This window comes from Trichosurus vulpecula, chromosome 5 (genome assembly GCF_011100635.1).
Source record: "Trichosurus vulpecula isolate mTriVul1 chromosome 5, mTriVul1.pri, whole genome shotgun sequence".
NCBI lineage: Eukaryota > Metazoa > Chordata > Mammalia > Diprotodontia > Phalangeridae > Trichosurus > Trichosurus vulpecula.
The window spans coordinates 165,240,242-165,253,968 of NC_050577.1; the positions used below are offsets into that span (position 1 = coordinate 165,240,242).

General features: G+C 39.2%; 1 protein-coding gene across 6 annotated transcripts in view; it reads left to right on the forward strand.

The window, feature by feature from the left end:
• Nucleotides 1–4,992, forward strand: part of FAM107B (family with sequence similarity 107 member B) — a 98,095-nt gene extending 93,103 nt beyond the window's left edge. For all 6 annotated transcript variants that reach the window (XM_036760322.1, XM_036760321.1, XM_036760323.1 and 3 more), the window contains 2 exons: nt 988–1,138; nt 2,151–4,992. In XM_036760322.1, the coding sequence (XP_036616217.1) occupies nt 988–1,138; nt 2,151–2,267 (268 nt within the window). In that variant the 3' untranslated portion in view covers nt 2,268–4,992. The remainder of the gene's footprint in view (nt 1–987; nt 1,139–2,150) is intronic.
• Nucleotides 4,993–13,727: the final 8,735 nt, after the last annotated feature.

Consider the following 13,727-nt stretch of genomic DNA (forward strand, 5'->3'; position numbering starts at 1 on the left):
AAAGAGCACACAAGGAAGAGATAGAAGATCTAGATTCAGCTCTCTGCTCTGGCACTGCTTGGGTGTGTGACTTTGGCCAAGTCACTTAACTTCACTGATCTTTTGTTTCCTCATTTGGGAAAGGGAGTGGGTTTATACTAGGTCCTTTGAACCTTTTCTGTGCTGTGGACCTCTTTGGCAAGGTTGGGAACACTGTGGGCCCCTTCTCAGAATGTTTGTAAATGCATAAAATGAAATATGCAGAATAACAAAGGAAATCAATTATATTGAAATTCATTCATCTAATTACTTTTAGAGTTCATTGACCAGAGGTTAAGAACTTTTGCAATAAATAATCTTCGGAGTTCTGTCTGGCTTTGAGTTGGTTTTGTGCGGTCAAATGGGAGAGGTGCTGACCCTTCCCAGGCTGCCACCTTGTGAATCAATTTTGCTGAGCTAAAGAAAGGTATTGTTAGTTGGCAAATGAGCACCAGAGGATTTTAGAGCTGGAAGGATTTCAAAAGATCATCAACTGTGGACCAGAGATTATTAAACTGGTGTCCGTGGAGCATCAAGAAGGTTCATGAGTAGATGTGAAGTAGTCTTTGAACTTGGTTGGGAAGAAAGTTATATTTTTATATCAACATAATTTGTTTCCTTTGTAATTCTCTATGAATTTTAAAATATTTTTTCTGAGGTGTTTCTAGGTTTCACCAGACTGCTGAGGGGTCCATGACACAAAAAACATTCAGAACCCTGATCTAAACCAACCTCTTCATTTTGTAAATGAAGAAACTGAAGCCTGGAGGAAGGAAGTGATTGTCCAACAGAGATAGGCCTTGAACCTGTATCTTCTGGTTATTCATCAATTGGGTTGGAATGCCAGGCTTTCTTACCACAGTACTTCTCTGGTACTCCTGTGAATGCCTTTGGCTAACTGTGGATCTTTAAAAATAAAACAAAACAGTGGTTTTATTTGTTAAACTAGAAATGTGTTTGCTTTTGAAGGGGGCTTGCACCTCAGAATAAACCAGAGCTACAGAAGGTGATGGAGAAGAGAAAACGAGATCAAGTGATAAAACAGAAGGAAGAGGAAGCCCAAAAAAAGAAATCTGATTTGGAGATAGAACTACTGAAACGGCAGCAAAAGTTGGAGCAGGTGAGTGGGCAGTGGTGGGATGCAAATATTGTCTTTTTGGTGAGACAAAAGAAAGTTGAAGCTCTTCTGACAAATGTACAAGAGCTCTGGAATAGAAAAAATATGTTCGGTTAAGGAAATGGGTGGAGTGAAACTCAGTAAAGTGAAAGGAAGGCGCATATGGTGTAGGATAAGAATATGGAGTCAGAGATAGAAGTAGGGAGGGGAAGATCTAAGGTATTCTTAGAATACAACAGAAGCAAGATGGTTGCTGTGGGAGGGATACAAGGGAAGACTCTTTGTGTCCCTGAGTCATGTGCCAGCCCCCTCCTCCAGTGGCACTTGGCTCCCTTCCTACCTCCCTCCTCCCTTTCCCACATCCCACTGCATTACATACAAATCACTTTAGACTGCAGAATGATCCACTTCCATAAAGAGAAAACTGTCCATAATACTTTTTATTTGCTAAACATTTTCCCTCATAATTATACTGGAAGAGAGAGAGAGCAATTATTTTTACAAATGAAGACACTAATAGGCTCAGAGAGAGGGTAGATGGTTTGACCAGGAAAATAAGATCAGTAGGTGCCAGAGCCAGAGGCAGGCCAGTCTTCTGGCCTCCAAGACAGGTCTAGTCCTCTTTCCAATGTTTTTCTTTGCCTGTTGTGTTTTTGTTTTGGGAAGGATGGGTGAATGGGGAAAGTTTTTTGTTTTTTGGTTTTTTTTGCAGAAAATTGGGATTTCAAGCATTTTGTTCATGGATAATTTTCTACTATTTTTTTAAGCTAGCAGTTCGAGGGAGAAGTGTGTGTGTTTATCTAGATGTACATACACGTATTAGTATTACTGGTCAGTAGTATTACTTGATCCTAAAATGGGATCAAAGTTTGTTTTCTTTTGATCTTGGTAAAGTGGAGGATAGTAGAAAAGTTGGAGTTTGATGATTGTGGGTAGTGACTGCTGGGAAGGGATGAGTGTTCTGAAAAACTTGTTCTAAATATCACATTTTTTTGATTTGTGACTCTCATTTAAGCTTGAGCTTGAGAAACAGAAGATTCAAGAGGAGCAGGAAAATGCCCCAGAATTTGTGAAGGTGAAAGGAAACCTGAGAAGAACAGGCCAAGAAATGGCAGAAGTCCAGGATTCTTAGGCATTCACTGTACAAAAACTTGCTGGATTCTAGCCCCTTGCTGCAGAGAAGACGTTCCTGTAGGATCATCTCTAGTGCTGCTTCCTCTTGAGCCAATAGTAGCATGGAGAGACATCTGTTTTTTGAGAAAATGCCAGCCAGCAGAAGTTTTAATTTTTAAAAGGGGTTATTTTGTGTATCATTTTTTCTTTGAATCTGGGGGGATAAATTGACCATGATAGCTGCAGTTCAGATTCGCCAAATGAAATATGTTGACCAGCAGATAAGCAGCCTATTGTTGGTATAACAGACTTGTCTTCAGAGACTCAAAAGAAAGGATGAGGACACTGGAGTATCTTAAGTGTTGCACTACTTGGTTCCTTCCAACCTAACTGTAGTGGGGACATAGTATTTTTATTTTTTCTTCTTTTAAAAATATTATTTTTCCAATTCTTGGTTATCTTTTAAAGAATTTAGCTTACACAAACATGTGCTTAATCTGTTACTTTTTATAACTGTGATTCTGGTTTCGAAAGCCTGAAAATCTTCCACGCCTAAGTGTGGAAAAATGTTCATTCGTATTGAATGGTCAGCACAGGTTGTATCTTTGTTGACCTGAAATTACAGAAGTAGGAAGCATTGAGGAAGTTTTAAAACCTGAACTCTGAACCCACTTGTAGGAAAACCATAATACATAGATTACATAGGAATTTTTTTTCCTTTTTCCAGTCATTTCTGTTTTTGAGCAGCAGTATCTTATTTGGTTAACATTCCAACCCAAAGAAGGGTATTTGTTCTCTAATAGTTTGATAGCATAGTTGTCCCTCTCAGTATTTTCTTTTTTTTGTTCTTTTCAGCTTGTTTCTTTAGGCAAAATGTTGGGAGTCTGTAGACCCAAGTTCAGTGTTACAAGTAGAGGTCGAGGTCTTTAATTACTTCGGTCTGCTCTTAGCCACATGGGGAGAATCCTAAGTGGGAGTTCTGTAGCAAGATATTTTAGCTTAACGTGTAATGCAAGTGTGAACTGGTCTCAAGGAGACTTAATTTTAGAAGATTTTCTTGCATTTGTACATTTTGAATGTTAGAACTGAAGCTTTGAAAATTTTTGGTTAATGATCACATATGCCTTTACTGGGATTTTTTTTCCTATGAAGGCAGCATACTACCACTGTCTCAGTGATAATGACTACTAAATTCCCTCTCTCAGGAAAAGCCAACATTAAGGGAGAGACTGCTAAGATTCCTCTTGCTAGCCAGAGCACTATTGTGAAGCAAATTCCCAGTTATAAATAATAACTAAATATTTATGCAAATGTATTTTCTATCTTTAGCATGTGCAGGAGTGCCTCCCATATTGGATGAAATTTGGGATATGGAATTGGGAAACGTGTAGCTTCAGTATTGTTTTCTGTCTAGGATATAGAGCCAGTGACTTCTTTGGGCAAGACACTATTTTTGCCTGACTTAATATATAAAGTTCAACCTCGAAGCCGTCTGAAAGCCTTGAAAACCATAATGGAAATTGGCATCATTGAGGGATATTTTGTAGGACCAGATTTCAAATCCTCAAGTGAGCAGCGTAGCACAAATACATAAAGTCACAACATAAAGATGGAGAACATGTTACAGGAAATATATTTGAAATGTTTTATCCAGTTCATCAATGAGGATTATTGCTACAAAATACAAGTGTGATTATCAGGCAGAAATGTTATTTTATCTTATTAGTTTTGTCTTTGTAAAATGAAATAGTGATGGCTGAGATTTTCCTCCAATTTCTCTACTCCTTTTGAGAAGTGTGGTGATGGATCATCTCGAGTACATTTCCAATTTCATATTGACTGGGATTTCTCCCTTTTGTGTGTGGGGTTGATGGAGTGATTTATAATACCAGGATTTAGGATAAGTTCACAACTCTTTTATTCAGCAAGATCTTAGATCCCTACATGTGTGGTGAATCTCCCATTTAACAGGTATCTGGAGCTATTCAAATTGAAGAGATACCCATCTGCTTTGCCTGCTCAGCACAGTCCTTTAAAAGGATCATACTCTTCCCTCATCATCTTTAGTCTGCTTGAAGCTTATTCTTCTCTGGTGGGGGGGAGGAATAACAAAAGGGACTACTGGTGGATTGATATTTTCCTCCCAAACTCACCAGCAGGTGTGCTGAGTGGTTTTAGCCTAATAGACAAATGCCTCAAACCAGCCCTGTAAATATAGTGTGAAAATAAGGTTTGTTGTTACAAAACAAGTAGAATATATAGTTAGAGTTCATCTTAGGATCCTGATAGGCCCAGCCTATAAATCTGAGTTAAAACATGGCAAGCAAAATCTCCCTTAAAATCAAAAAGCTATACAACTTGGTTAGAATTTGTAGAAGTCTTCTGAGCAGTTCTGTTTATTGAGCCACTTTCTAATTTTGCAATGGTCCAACGTTTTAGTTTAACTGTTTTCCTGTCCTCTTAAAATATTTGAAAATTTTGTTGTCTCCCACTTTGATAGCATGGTAACAAATTTGTCTTTCTAAGCTACACTATGACTTTATTCTATTCTGAAAAACATTGACTTGTTTGAGTGTATATAATATATATAAAGGGAGCCTTAATGGGTTTGTTTTCATAATTTAATATTTTTTTGTATTTGCTCTTATATAATTGTTTTTAACTGAAAGTATTACAGAAATGAGGGTGGAATACTTAGAACCAAAGTTATGCTTAATAAAAATCTACTACATGCTTGAACTATACAACTGCGTCTGTCGTACAAAAAAGAGATGGCTTGAACTTAAAAGGTATTTTTGTTCAGGTTGTGAATTGAGTTTGTTTTGTAATACATTTTCAGGCAGCTAGGTGGCATAGTGGATATAGTACTGGGCCTGACTTCAGCAAGACTGATCATCCTGAGTTCAAATGTGGCCTCAGACACTTGCTAGTTGTGTGACCCTGGACAAATCACTTAACCCTGTCTGCTTCAGTTTCCTCATCTGTAAAATGAGCTGGAGGAGGAAATGGCAAAGCCCTCCAGTATCTTTGTCAAGAAAACATCAAGTGAGGTCATGAAGAGCCAGAAACAAGTGAAAATGACTGGACAAGCATGACATTTGTTTCCACCACCTCCAATTCCTTACCCTTTCCCTGCCCCCAAGTTAGGCATTTAGTCTCAGTTCCTTGCTAGGTGACTGAGGAGCTTGTACTATGTCATGCGAACATGTTAATAGGTATTCATGTCTTATCATAGATGTATTTATTAACAGGAGCCTTCAGTTCTTTCACCCAGGGTCTTGGGGATTTCAGTTATTTGGGCAGGACAATAAACATGCTTTTGTGGGGGTTGGGGTGAGGGACAGGAAAGATCTTAAAACATCTATGAAGACACCTGCTTTATCTGCCTTACCATTAGGGCTTCTTTGTCATCACAGGATTATTATGAAAATCAAGGGAAATGTCCATGTGAAAATGCTTTGTAAGCTATAGCACATTTCACAAATCTAAGGTAAAATGACTGCAAGTAAGAGACTGATTAGGTCTTTTTTCAGAAATATCCCCATTTCATTCATAGGACATGATGTAACTATAGTTTTCTGGGGTGGGGACAACATCTACGGACTTGGCAAATTTACCTTTGAATCAATTACGTTTTAGTGCCTTAAAATATAATGGTTTCATAATTCTGAAATGATAAAATTTTAAAAATTGGATCTGAAAAGTGTTTTAGAAATTTTCCAAGCATTTTTTTTCATTAACCTAAAAACATTTGGTGTGACTTGATGGAGGTGAATCTAAGGACATAGGAATGAAGAATTTAGAATCCAGTAGGCACCCTCTGTTCCAGCCAAGTTGGATTATTAGTAGTTCCCCTGAAATCAACAGACCATCCTTTCTACTTCTGCAGTCTTTCACAATTTCCAGTGGACAGAGCGTTGGCTCTGGCACCAGAGGGTGATGGTTCCAGTCCCACCTCTAATGCTGACTTATGTTACCTTGGGCATTCAATCAGTAAACATTAAGTGCCCGCTATGTCCCAGGCACTGGGCTAAGGGCACGGCACTTTACCTCTCTGGGTCTCCATTTCCTCATTTGCAAAATAAGGAGATTGGTCAAAGGGTCTTTGAGGTCCCTCCCAGCTTTGATCTCTGCTTTTCAGAATCTTCTTCAAGGCTCAGTTCAGGTGCCCCCTCATCCATGAAGCTAGGTACTCTGATAGATATCCCCCACATCCCCCAAATGAAAGTTCTCCCCTCCACTCAAATTTCCTTAGAGCAATTTGGATTTCGCATGGGATCATGGATTTAGAGCTGGAGGGGACCTCAAAGGCCATTGAATACAACTCCCTTGTTTTACATCTCATCCACCGAGGTTATGTGACTTCCCCAGGGCCACATAGCTTGTAAATGTGTGGGTCAAGATTCAAACCCAGGTCTTCCTGCCACTAGTAGTCTAATGCCCTGTCTGCTATACCAGGTGGAAACTTGGGACCTATCACATTCCCAAGTGGGGCAGAAACAGATTTAAGATGTAATTGGGAGATACTTAATCAAATAATTGAAAAAACCACAAAGTAACTTCATATTTAAGCTTAGCATGCAGGCCACAGGGATCTTTGTACACAGATTAGCAGCTTTGCCCTTCACACCTGTCTCCTTCCACTCCAGGACCCTTTGGCTTGTATTTAGTGGTATGCTGGTAAATGTTTATTTAGAAACTGACTTCCCAGGGGGAAAAATGCATTGGACACACACTTAAGTTTTATCCACATCATTCACATTTTTCCATCACTTTTTTAGGGTTAGAAAATCAATAAAACAAGTCCTAGTTGTAACATTTGCTGATTTCTGAGGTATAAATGTTCACACTGAATATTTAACAATCCTGAATATGTCCTTTCTCTTTATAAGTTACTTCTGAATGGGGACTGACCTTTTTTTTTTTTTTTTTTTTTACTCTTCTACCCCCAGCAGGAAGTGCAGCCTTGTACATTTTGAATAGCTGTCAGAGGTATTATCTCTTCCTTTTCCAGACCACCTAATGTGTGAAATACCTTCAGCCCTGTGGTCTGAGCACAAGCTGTAGCTCAGTAGTGTACAAAAGGGATGCAATCCACGGGGATCCAGAGTTCAAAAGTATCTTTCAGTCTCAGGAAAACAACTTTTCCTCTTTAGTTTTTTTTCCACCACTACCAGCAATTAAGGGAATTGTGGGTTTGATGCTTGCTAGGATTTTTCCCACAGTTACTCTTATTGGCTGGCGCCTAGGTGTATGGGAATACCAGGAAGTGGTAAGTAAGTAATGAATTACTGCTTTTCTACAGCATGATAAGCTTTGGAATTAGTCCCAGAATATTTAATGAACTCGTATCTCACCAATTTCCATTCTTGGGTGGTGTAGGAACTCTAGTGTAACAAGACAAGATAATTTACTAACCTTTTTCTTGTGATTACAAATGTCAGCTTCTTACAACTAAAATGAACTCTCTTCTCACCATCTTTTTTAAATTAAAGGATTCAGTCGAACCTCAGAGCAGGAGAGGGAGGGGATTGGAAAGTTCCTTGGTGGCTACAAAGACTCTGAATAGGAACTAGAAAAAATGGTGATTACTGGTCATTAAAAAGAAAATTTACCCTCTCCTTTCTTCTTTTAAGATAATTAGAACATAACAAAACCACTCCCAAGTCTTCTATGTTATTTAAACTCCCTTGGAAGAAGCAAGTGAGAGGTAGAGAAAATAAATACTTTTTAATTAAAAAAAATTCTTTTAACTAAAAAGGCTAAAAGAAACCAACTTCTGCACATTCATCTTTAGAACATTATGCCTAGAGGCAGGTAGATAGCATAGTGGATAGAGAACTGGACCTGGAGTCAGAAAGACCCGAGTTCTTTAAAAGCTGTGTGACCCTGGGCAAGTTGCTTTACTGTTGTCTGCCTCAGTTTCCCATCTGTGAAACGGGTATAACACTAACATATAGAAATGAAGACACCTAGGTTAATTAATTTGTCCAAGATCACCCGACTCAGCTGGCATTTGAACACAGATTGCTTGACTCCAAATCTAGTTACTTCTGCCTCTGCCTGTTCCTCTCCACCCCCTCCCCCGCCACGATGCCACATTTCTAAGTGGGACAACAAATAGCCGGCTTTCTTTCAGTTCTCTAGCTGCTTCTTCAGTGCATTCTTTCTTTCCTTCTTCCTGAAGAACAAGAAGTTTCTACAGATCAATGAACGAGCCAATGCTTACCAAACCCCTCCAGTGTACGGGTCTCGAATAAACAACTGACAACTGGCACTGGGTGATAAAACAGAGACACAGAAAGGGTAATAGACTGTAAGCGCCCGATGAGTGAGTCCCTGACAGTAAATGCTATCGTAATGATTAAAAGAGGCAAAATGAACACATTGAACTACACAAATATTTAGTGAGGGAGGGAGATGGAATGAATGGCTCAAATCAAGTTTTTGATGACATTTCATTTAGCTGTGCCTTTTAAAAAAATTTTTGAGAGGGGAAGGCAGAGCAATTGAGGTTAAGTGACTCGCTCAAGGTCACACAGCTAGTACATGTGTCAAGTGTCTGAGGTCACATTTGAACTCAGGTCCTCCTGACTCTGGGGCCCATGCTCTACTCACTGCACCACCTCAAGCTGCGCTTTTTAAAGCAAAACAAGACACTGAAAACCCAGGTCCCATGAGTACCACAAATAGAAAGAAAACCCCCCAAATTTAATGCTTTTATCACTCCTCCCTCATCATCTTGCATTACTAGGTAACCTCTATTTCCGGGATTTCTACTCCCAACTGTACTCATTTAGGTTATCAGAGAACCTTTGTTCTCTTCCACAGGTGCCCCGTCTAAAGCTCTCATATATTTTGCCTGTAATACAGTTGCTGACAGGCTGTGGTGTAGGGCAGAGGTCTTAAACTCCCAGCCAGAGGGAGGCCAGAACAAGATTAAAATGTAATCTGGAAATGTTTAACAAAATATGTGATACAACATACTGTGGTTTTTGAAATCAATTTGCAACAGGCAAGGGTCCTTTCTATTTGAGTTTCATGCCACTGATGTAGGGGATACTAGGCCATCCTGGGAGTTAGGGTAACCTGGATTCAAGTCCTGCCTTTGACTAATAGTAGCTGTCTGGACAAGTCACATAATCTCTTGTTGTCCCAGGCAATCCTCCAAGATTTTGAATTGTAGACCAGCCGCGGATCTGTATTAGTAGAGGGAGTTCCTATACTGATAAAATTTCAGGCCTACAAAAAAAGTACATATTTACATTGTCAGTGTCAAGTGAATGGCAGACTCTATCCCTCAGAGAACAAAATAATGGGTCCAGGTAATGAAAATGAGAGTTTTGACTGGTGCCCAATTGATACTTCCTGCATTTCTGCCACTGATCGGTGCCTGAGCCACTCGCCCATTTTTGTCCACTGAGAATATTGGAAGTTTACTTGGGTGCTGATCTTTAGATCTCTCTAGATCACGCTCTCATATTCAGATAGAGTCAATGCTCTAATTCCCTTCATTTTTCTTACAGCTGTGATTTGGTTGGGAAGGGAAAAGGCCCTATCATATTTCAAAGGCAGAGGTAGTAACTTAAACAAATTTACAACACCAGTTTCTTCTCAGCACCACATTGTTTATAACCATCAAGCTTTGCAGATGAAAGAAAATGTATGAAGTCATTATCTCTTTTTTGTGATACCATGCCACCAAACTGGCTACTCTGGATATTTGGAATAATCTTTCTATGGGCCTATATCTTGAATAGGTTATGTCTAGGCCAAGGGTCAACAACTTAGAACATGCATGTCAAAGGGGGCAAGAGGACAGATTTTGAGGGGCACATGGTGACTCATGGAGAATTGCTTGCACAGAAGAGTATACGCATATACGTATGTTGGAAATCCGGGCCCACTACCCTTCCTTTCCTGCCTGACCTTTCTTCCAAGCCACTACACTTAGGTTGCTATGCTGCTAAGAACCTGATGCCTGGTGTCTCCAATTATTTCTCCTGCCAATGGGGTCTGTCGGGCAGTTTACCCAAGTGAGTCTTTGGTTCAGATCCCTGAGTACTGTGTTTAAAGAACCTGTTAGTCTGAGAGGTCATAAATTAATGAAAATTTAGCAGGCCACTTTTGAGAGATTGACTTAGCTGATTTCAGGCTGTTCACTGGCTGTAGATTAGCTGCGAGAATTAGCTGTTTAAAAGCTGCCCGTTTGCTGGGTTCAAATACTGCCTCTGATTGTCGCATCCTGGACAAGTCACAACTTTTCCAGGGCTCTAGGCAGCTCTGTAAGACTGAGCTTCAGAGAAAGTGCTAAGCTGAACTGGTAGACAAAATTCAAGAGTTCCTGGCGCTGATTAAATCACAGGTCCAGTCTTTTTTTTTAAGCTCAGATACTAAAACAATGAAACAGGCAATCTTATTTTAAATTGTTACTAGCTGAAGTGAGATGAGTGTTTCCAAATTTGAAACCTTTCATAGAATTAGAAGCAAAGAATGTTAGAACTGGAAGAATCCTCAGAGAGCATGTCCAACTTATAATTGAAGATACTACAGAATCCCTCCTCTCTCCTCTTCTCATTTTGTATATAAAGAAATAGAATTAATCTGGCATCACAACCCCTGGAAGTGAAGCTTGGTGCAGGTACCCTCTGCAATATAAACATTATAGATTATATTTGGAATTTTGGGGACTGGTGAATTCTGTAAGGTCCTCCACTGACTAATTTCTCCCCACTGATAAATCCTCTTCCCCTACTATCAAATGCTGTTCTAGTGTATTTCCCATCACATTAGTTTCCCCCATACCTGTCTTGTAACATTACTGCCCTAAACGCAAGCTATATACTCCTGCTGCCTCTTCATGAACATTTATCCCAGGTCAAATTAACCCTACCTCTCCCCAGCCCATTCGAATAATGCCCAATCACTTCTGGTCCATTTTATTGACCTCTTTGGAAGCCCCATCTTTTTAATAGGTTCCCCCCAACCTCCCTCCAAGGCACCTTCCATCTCTTTGTTCCATAAATATTAGTTGTTTTCATTTTCTAAATTCATGATATATCTATAGATCACAGGATCATAAGATTAGAACTGGAAGGAAATGCAAAGACCAACTGGCTCAATCCCCTCATTTTACAGATGAGAAAACTGAGGCCCAGAGAGATTAAAGAGTTGTTTTCCAAGGATAGAGGGAAGAATTAAAACAGTTCTCAGTCTTCAAAGCTGGTGCTCTTCCCCCCTGTCTCACATAGCCTTATTCTCTGGGTCAATCTTCAGTCTCTGCCCAAGATCTATGAACCAATGACCTGTTTCAATGGAGGGAGGGACATTAATAGCTAGACTTCATTTTTCTCATGTTTATGAAATCTTTAAGTGTATCCTTGATGAAAATAAGAGAAGAGAATTAGCAGCCCTTTGCAAAGTATTTTCAACAGCACATTATATCATCGCACTGAAAAAAATTTAGCCCTAAAGCATGGAAAATATAAGCTCTTGTATTGTTTATTGATTATCATTTATAAGAAAACGTTTGATGTGTCACAGAGAAAAATGAATCCTGGAAGCTTCCTATAAGATATTTCCTATGCATATGATCAGATGACACAAAATTGCATGATGAAATCACAGGCATAACTTTGTTCAATAATCCTCTGGTGAGTCATATCCAATGAGGTTGAGAACAAGAACATAAAAGTGATTTTATTTTTTCTCCTCATTTGATATCTTGCCCTCTTTGGAATATCTTGAAAATCAACCATCCAGTATGCTCCAAAGTACATTATACCTAGCACAGATTTTGGTGGCTGCTTGGTCTGGTCTATACCTCCCATATCATCTAGAGTACTTAATTACATGTTCACAAAGAACACATCAAGCTCTTTGGGATAACACAGGTTATGTGGGGCTCATGAGCTCTCTACCAATTTGTTTCTTTTTCTCTGTTCTTTGCAGGGGTTTTGTGAGGTGATGTTGCTTATAACCTAACAACCTTTTCTATAACATTTTGTAAACGAGCTAATATGCTAAATTGGTGCTGCTCGTGTCTGCCTTGTCTCTTGGCTAGGCCTAGATACTGACCTAAGCAAATTTTAGGGTTTGTTTTTTTTAAAGGCTGTCTCATTGTGGTATCATTTTATATTGATTAAAATTGATCCCAGTGACTGTTTTGAATAGCTCAAGTTGTAATTTTCACAATTAGGCAGTGACACCACATCATTCCTTTTCTTTTAGTATGGTGTTGATTTTAAACTTTGCTCTAATTAGTCACTCTGCACATTCTGAGATGACTTTCAGACTGATCATTGGATTAGTCATTTCCTGTCTATTAAGATACAGGCACTAAAACAAAGATCTATCAACCTTCTGGTGATAATCTTCTTCCAAGGTTGTTATAATGTCCAAAGAATTGAACCTGAAATTACCCAAAGGACAAAGGAGAGATGCAAGGAAGGAATGAGCAGGATACAACACATTATAGAGAAGAAGAGTCATAAAGGGGGAATGGAGTCAAAGATGTCATCAAAGGAATGACTGAATGAATGAATGAAAAGCAAGACTGAACCATATTCTCCACCATACTGTTTGTTATCTTCGCCTGTACCCACTTTCTTCCTGAAGTCACCAAATATCAAGGAATATGTTGACATGGTTTGGAGAATTTTATCAAATTCTTCATAGAATATCTCTAGTTCTTCATACTCCATAAGAGGTATTGATATATAAGCTTCAAGAAGGGATAGGGTGAATATAAATCAGGAAATATAAGCCACAGGGGATTAGGTAACAAGTGGAATGGAGAGGATCCCATGTATGTTTCAGTAGATGTCCTTTCAGTTTATAAGAAAAAAGCTGTGCCTGTAGCAAAGACATACAGTTATCCCTTCCACACTTGTGGGGGTTAGGGGCATGGTACTCCCTTGATCTAGAAAATCCACATAAAATGTTTTGGCCCTCCCTTTGTACCAGAGAAATCTGAATTTTTCCCTTTTTTTCTGGGGTGTTTACAGTACCTTAGTCTAAAATTTTGACCAAATCTTGTTGTTAGGGAGGTTATATATGAACTAGGTGACACAGTGGGCATTGGGCCTATACAATACTATACATATATTTTATGCATTTCTGAGCTTCTAAACTTTTTTTGTGCTGTCTTCTGGCCTTCATGTGTCATCTGCGGCTTCCTCAAAACTCCCTTAAAATTCCCATTTAATTTTTTATACTGACCCGTGATATATTGAAACCATGATGGGGAAAGTCGTGATGTGGAAGGGATATCTAATAATTGCTATAGAGCCCAAGGGATATGGGATCACCTCCTTTCTCTTCTCAGTGACCCCTCTCATTGGATCCACACCTGTAATCTAGACTGGGTTAAATCCTTGGTGGAGGCAGTAGGGTGGGGTGGCGAAGAAGGCTGCCTTTACTGAAAACCTTTTTCTTTCTAAACACTAAATACAAGCATACATTAATTGCAAGGTTTAAA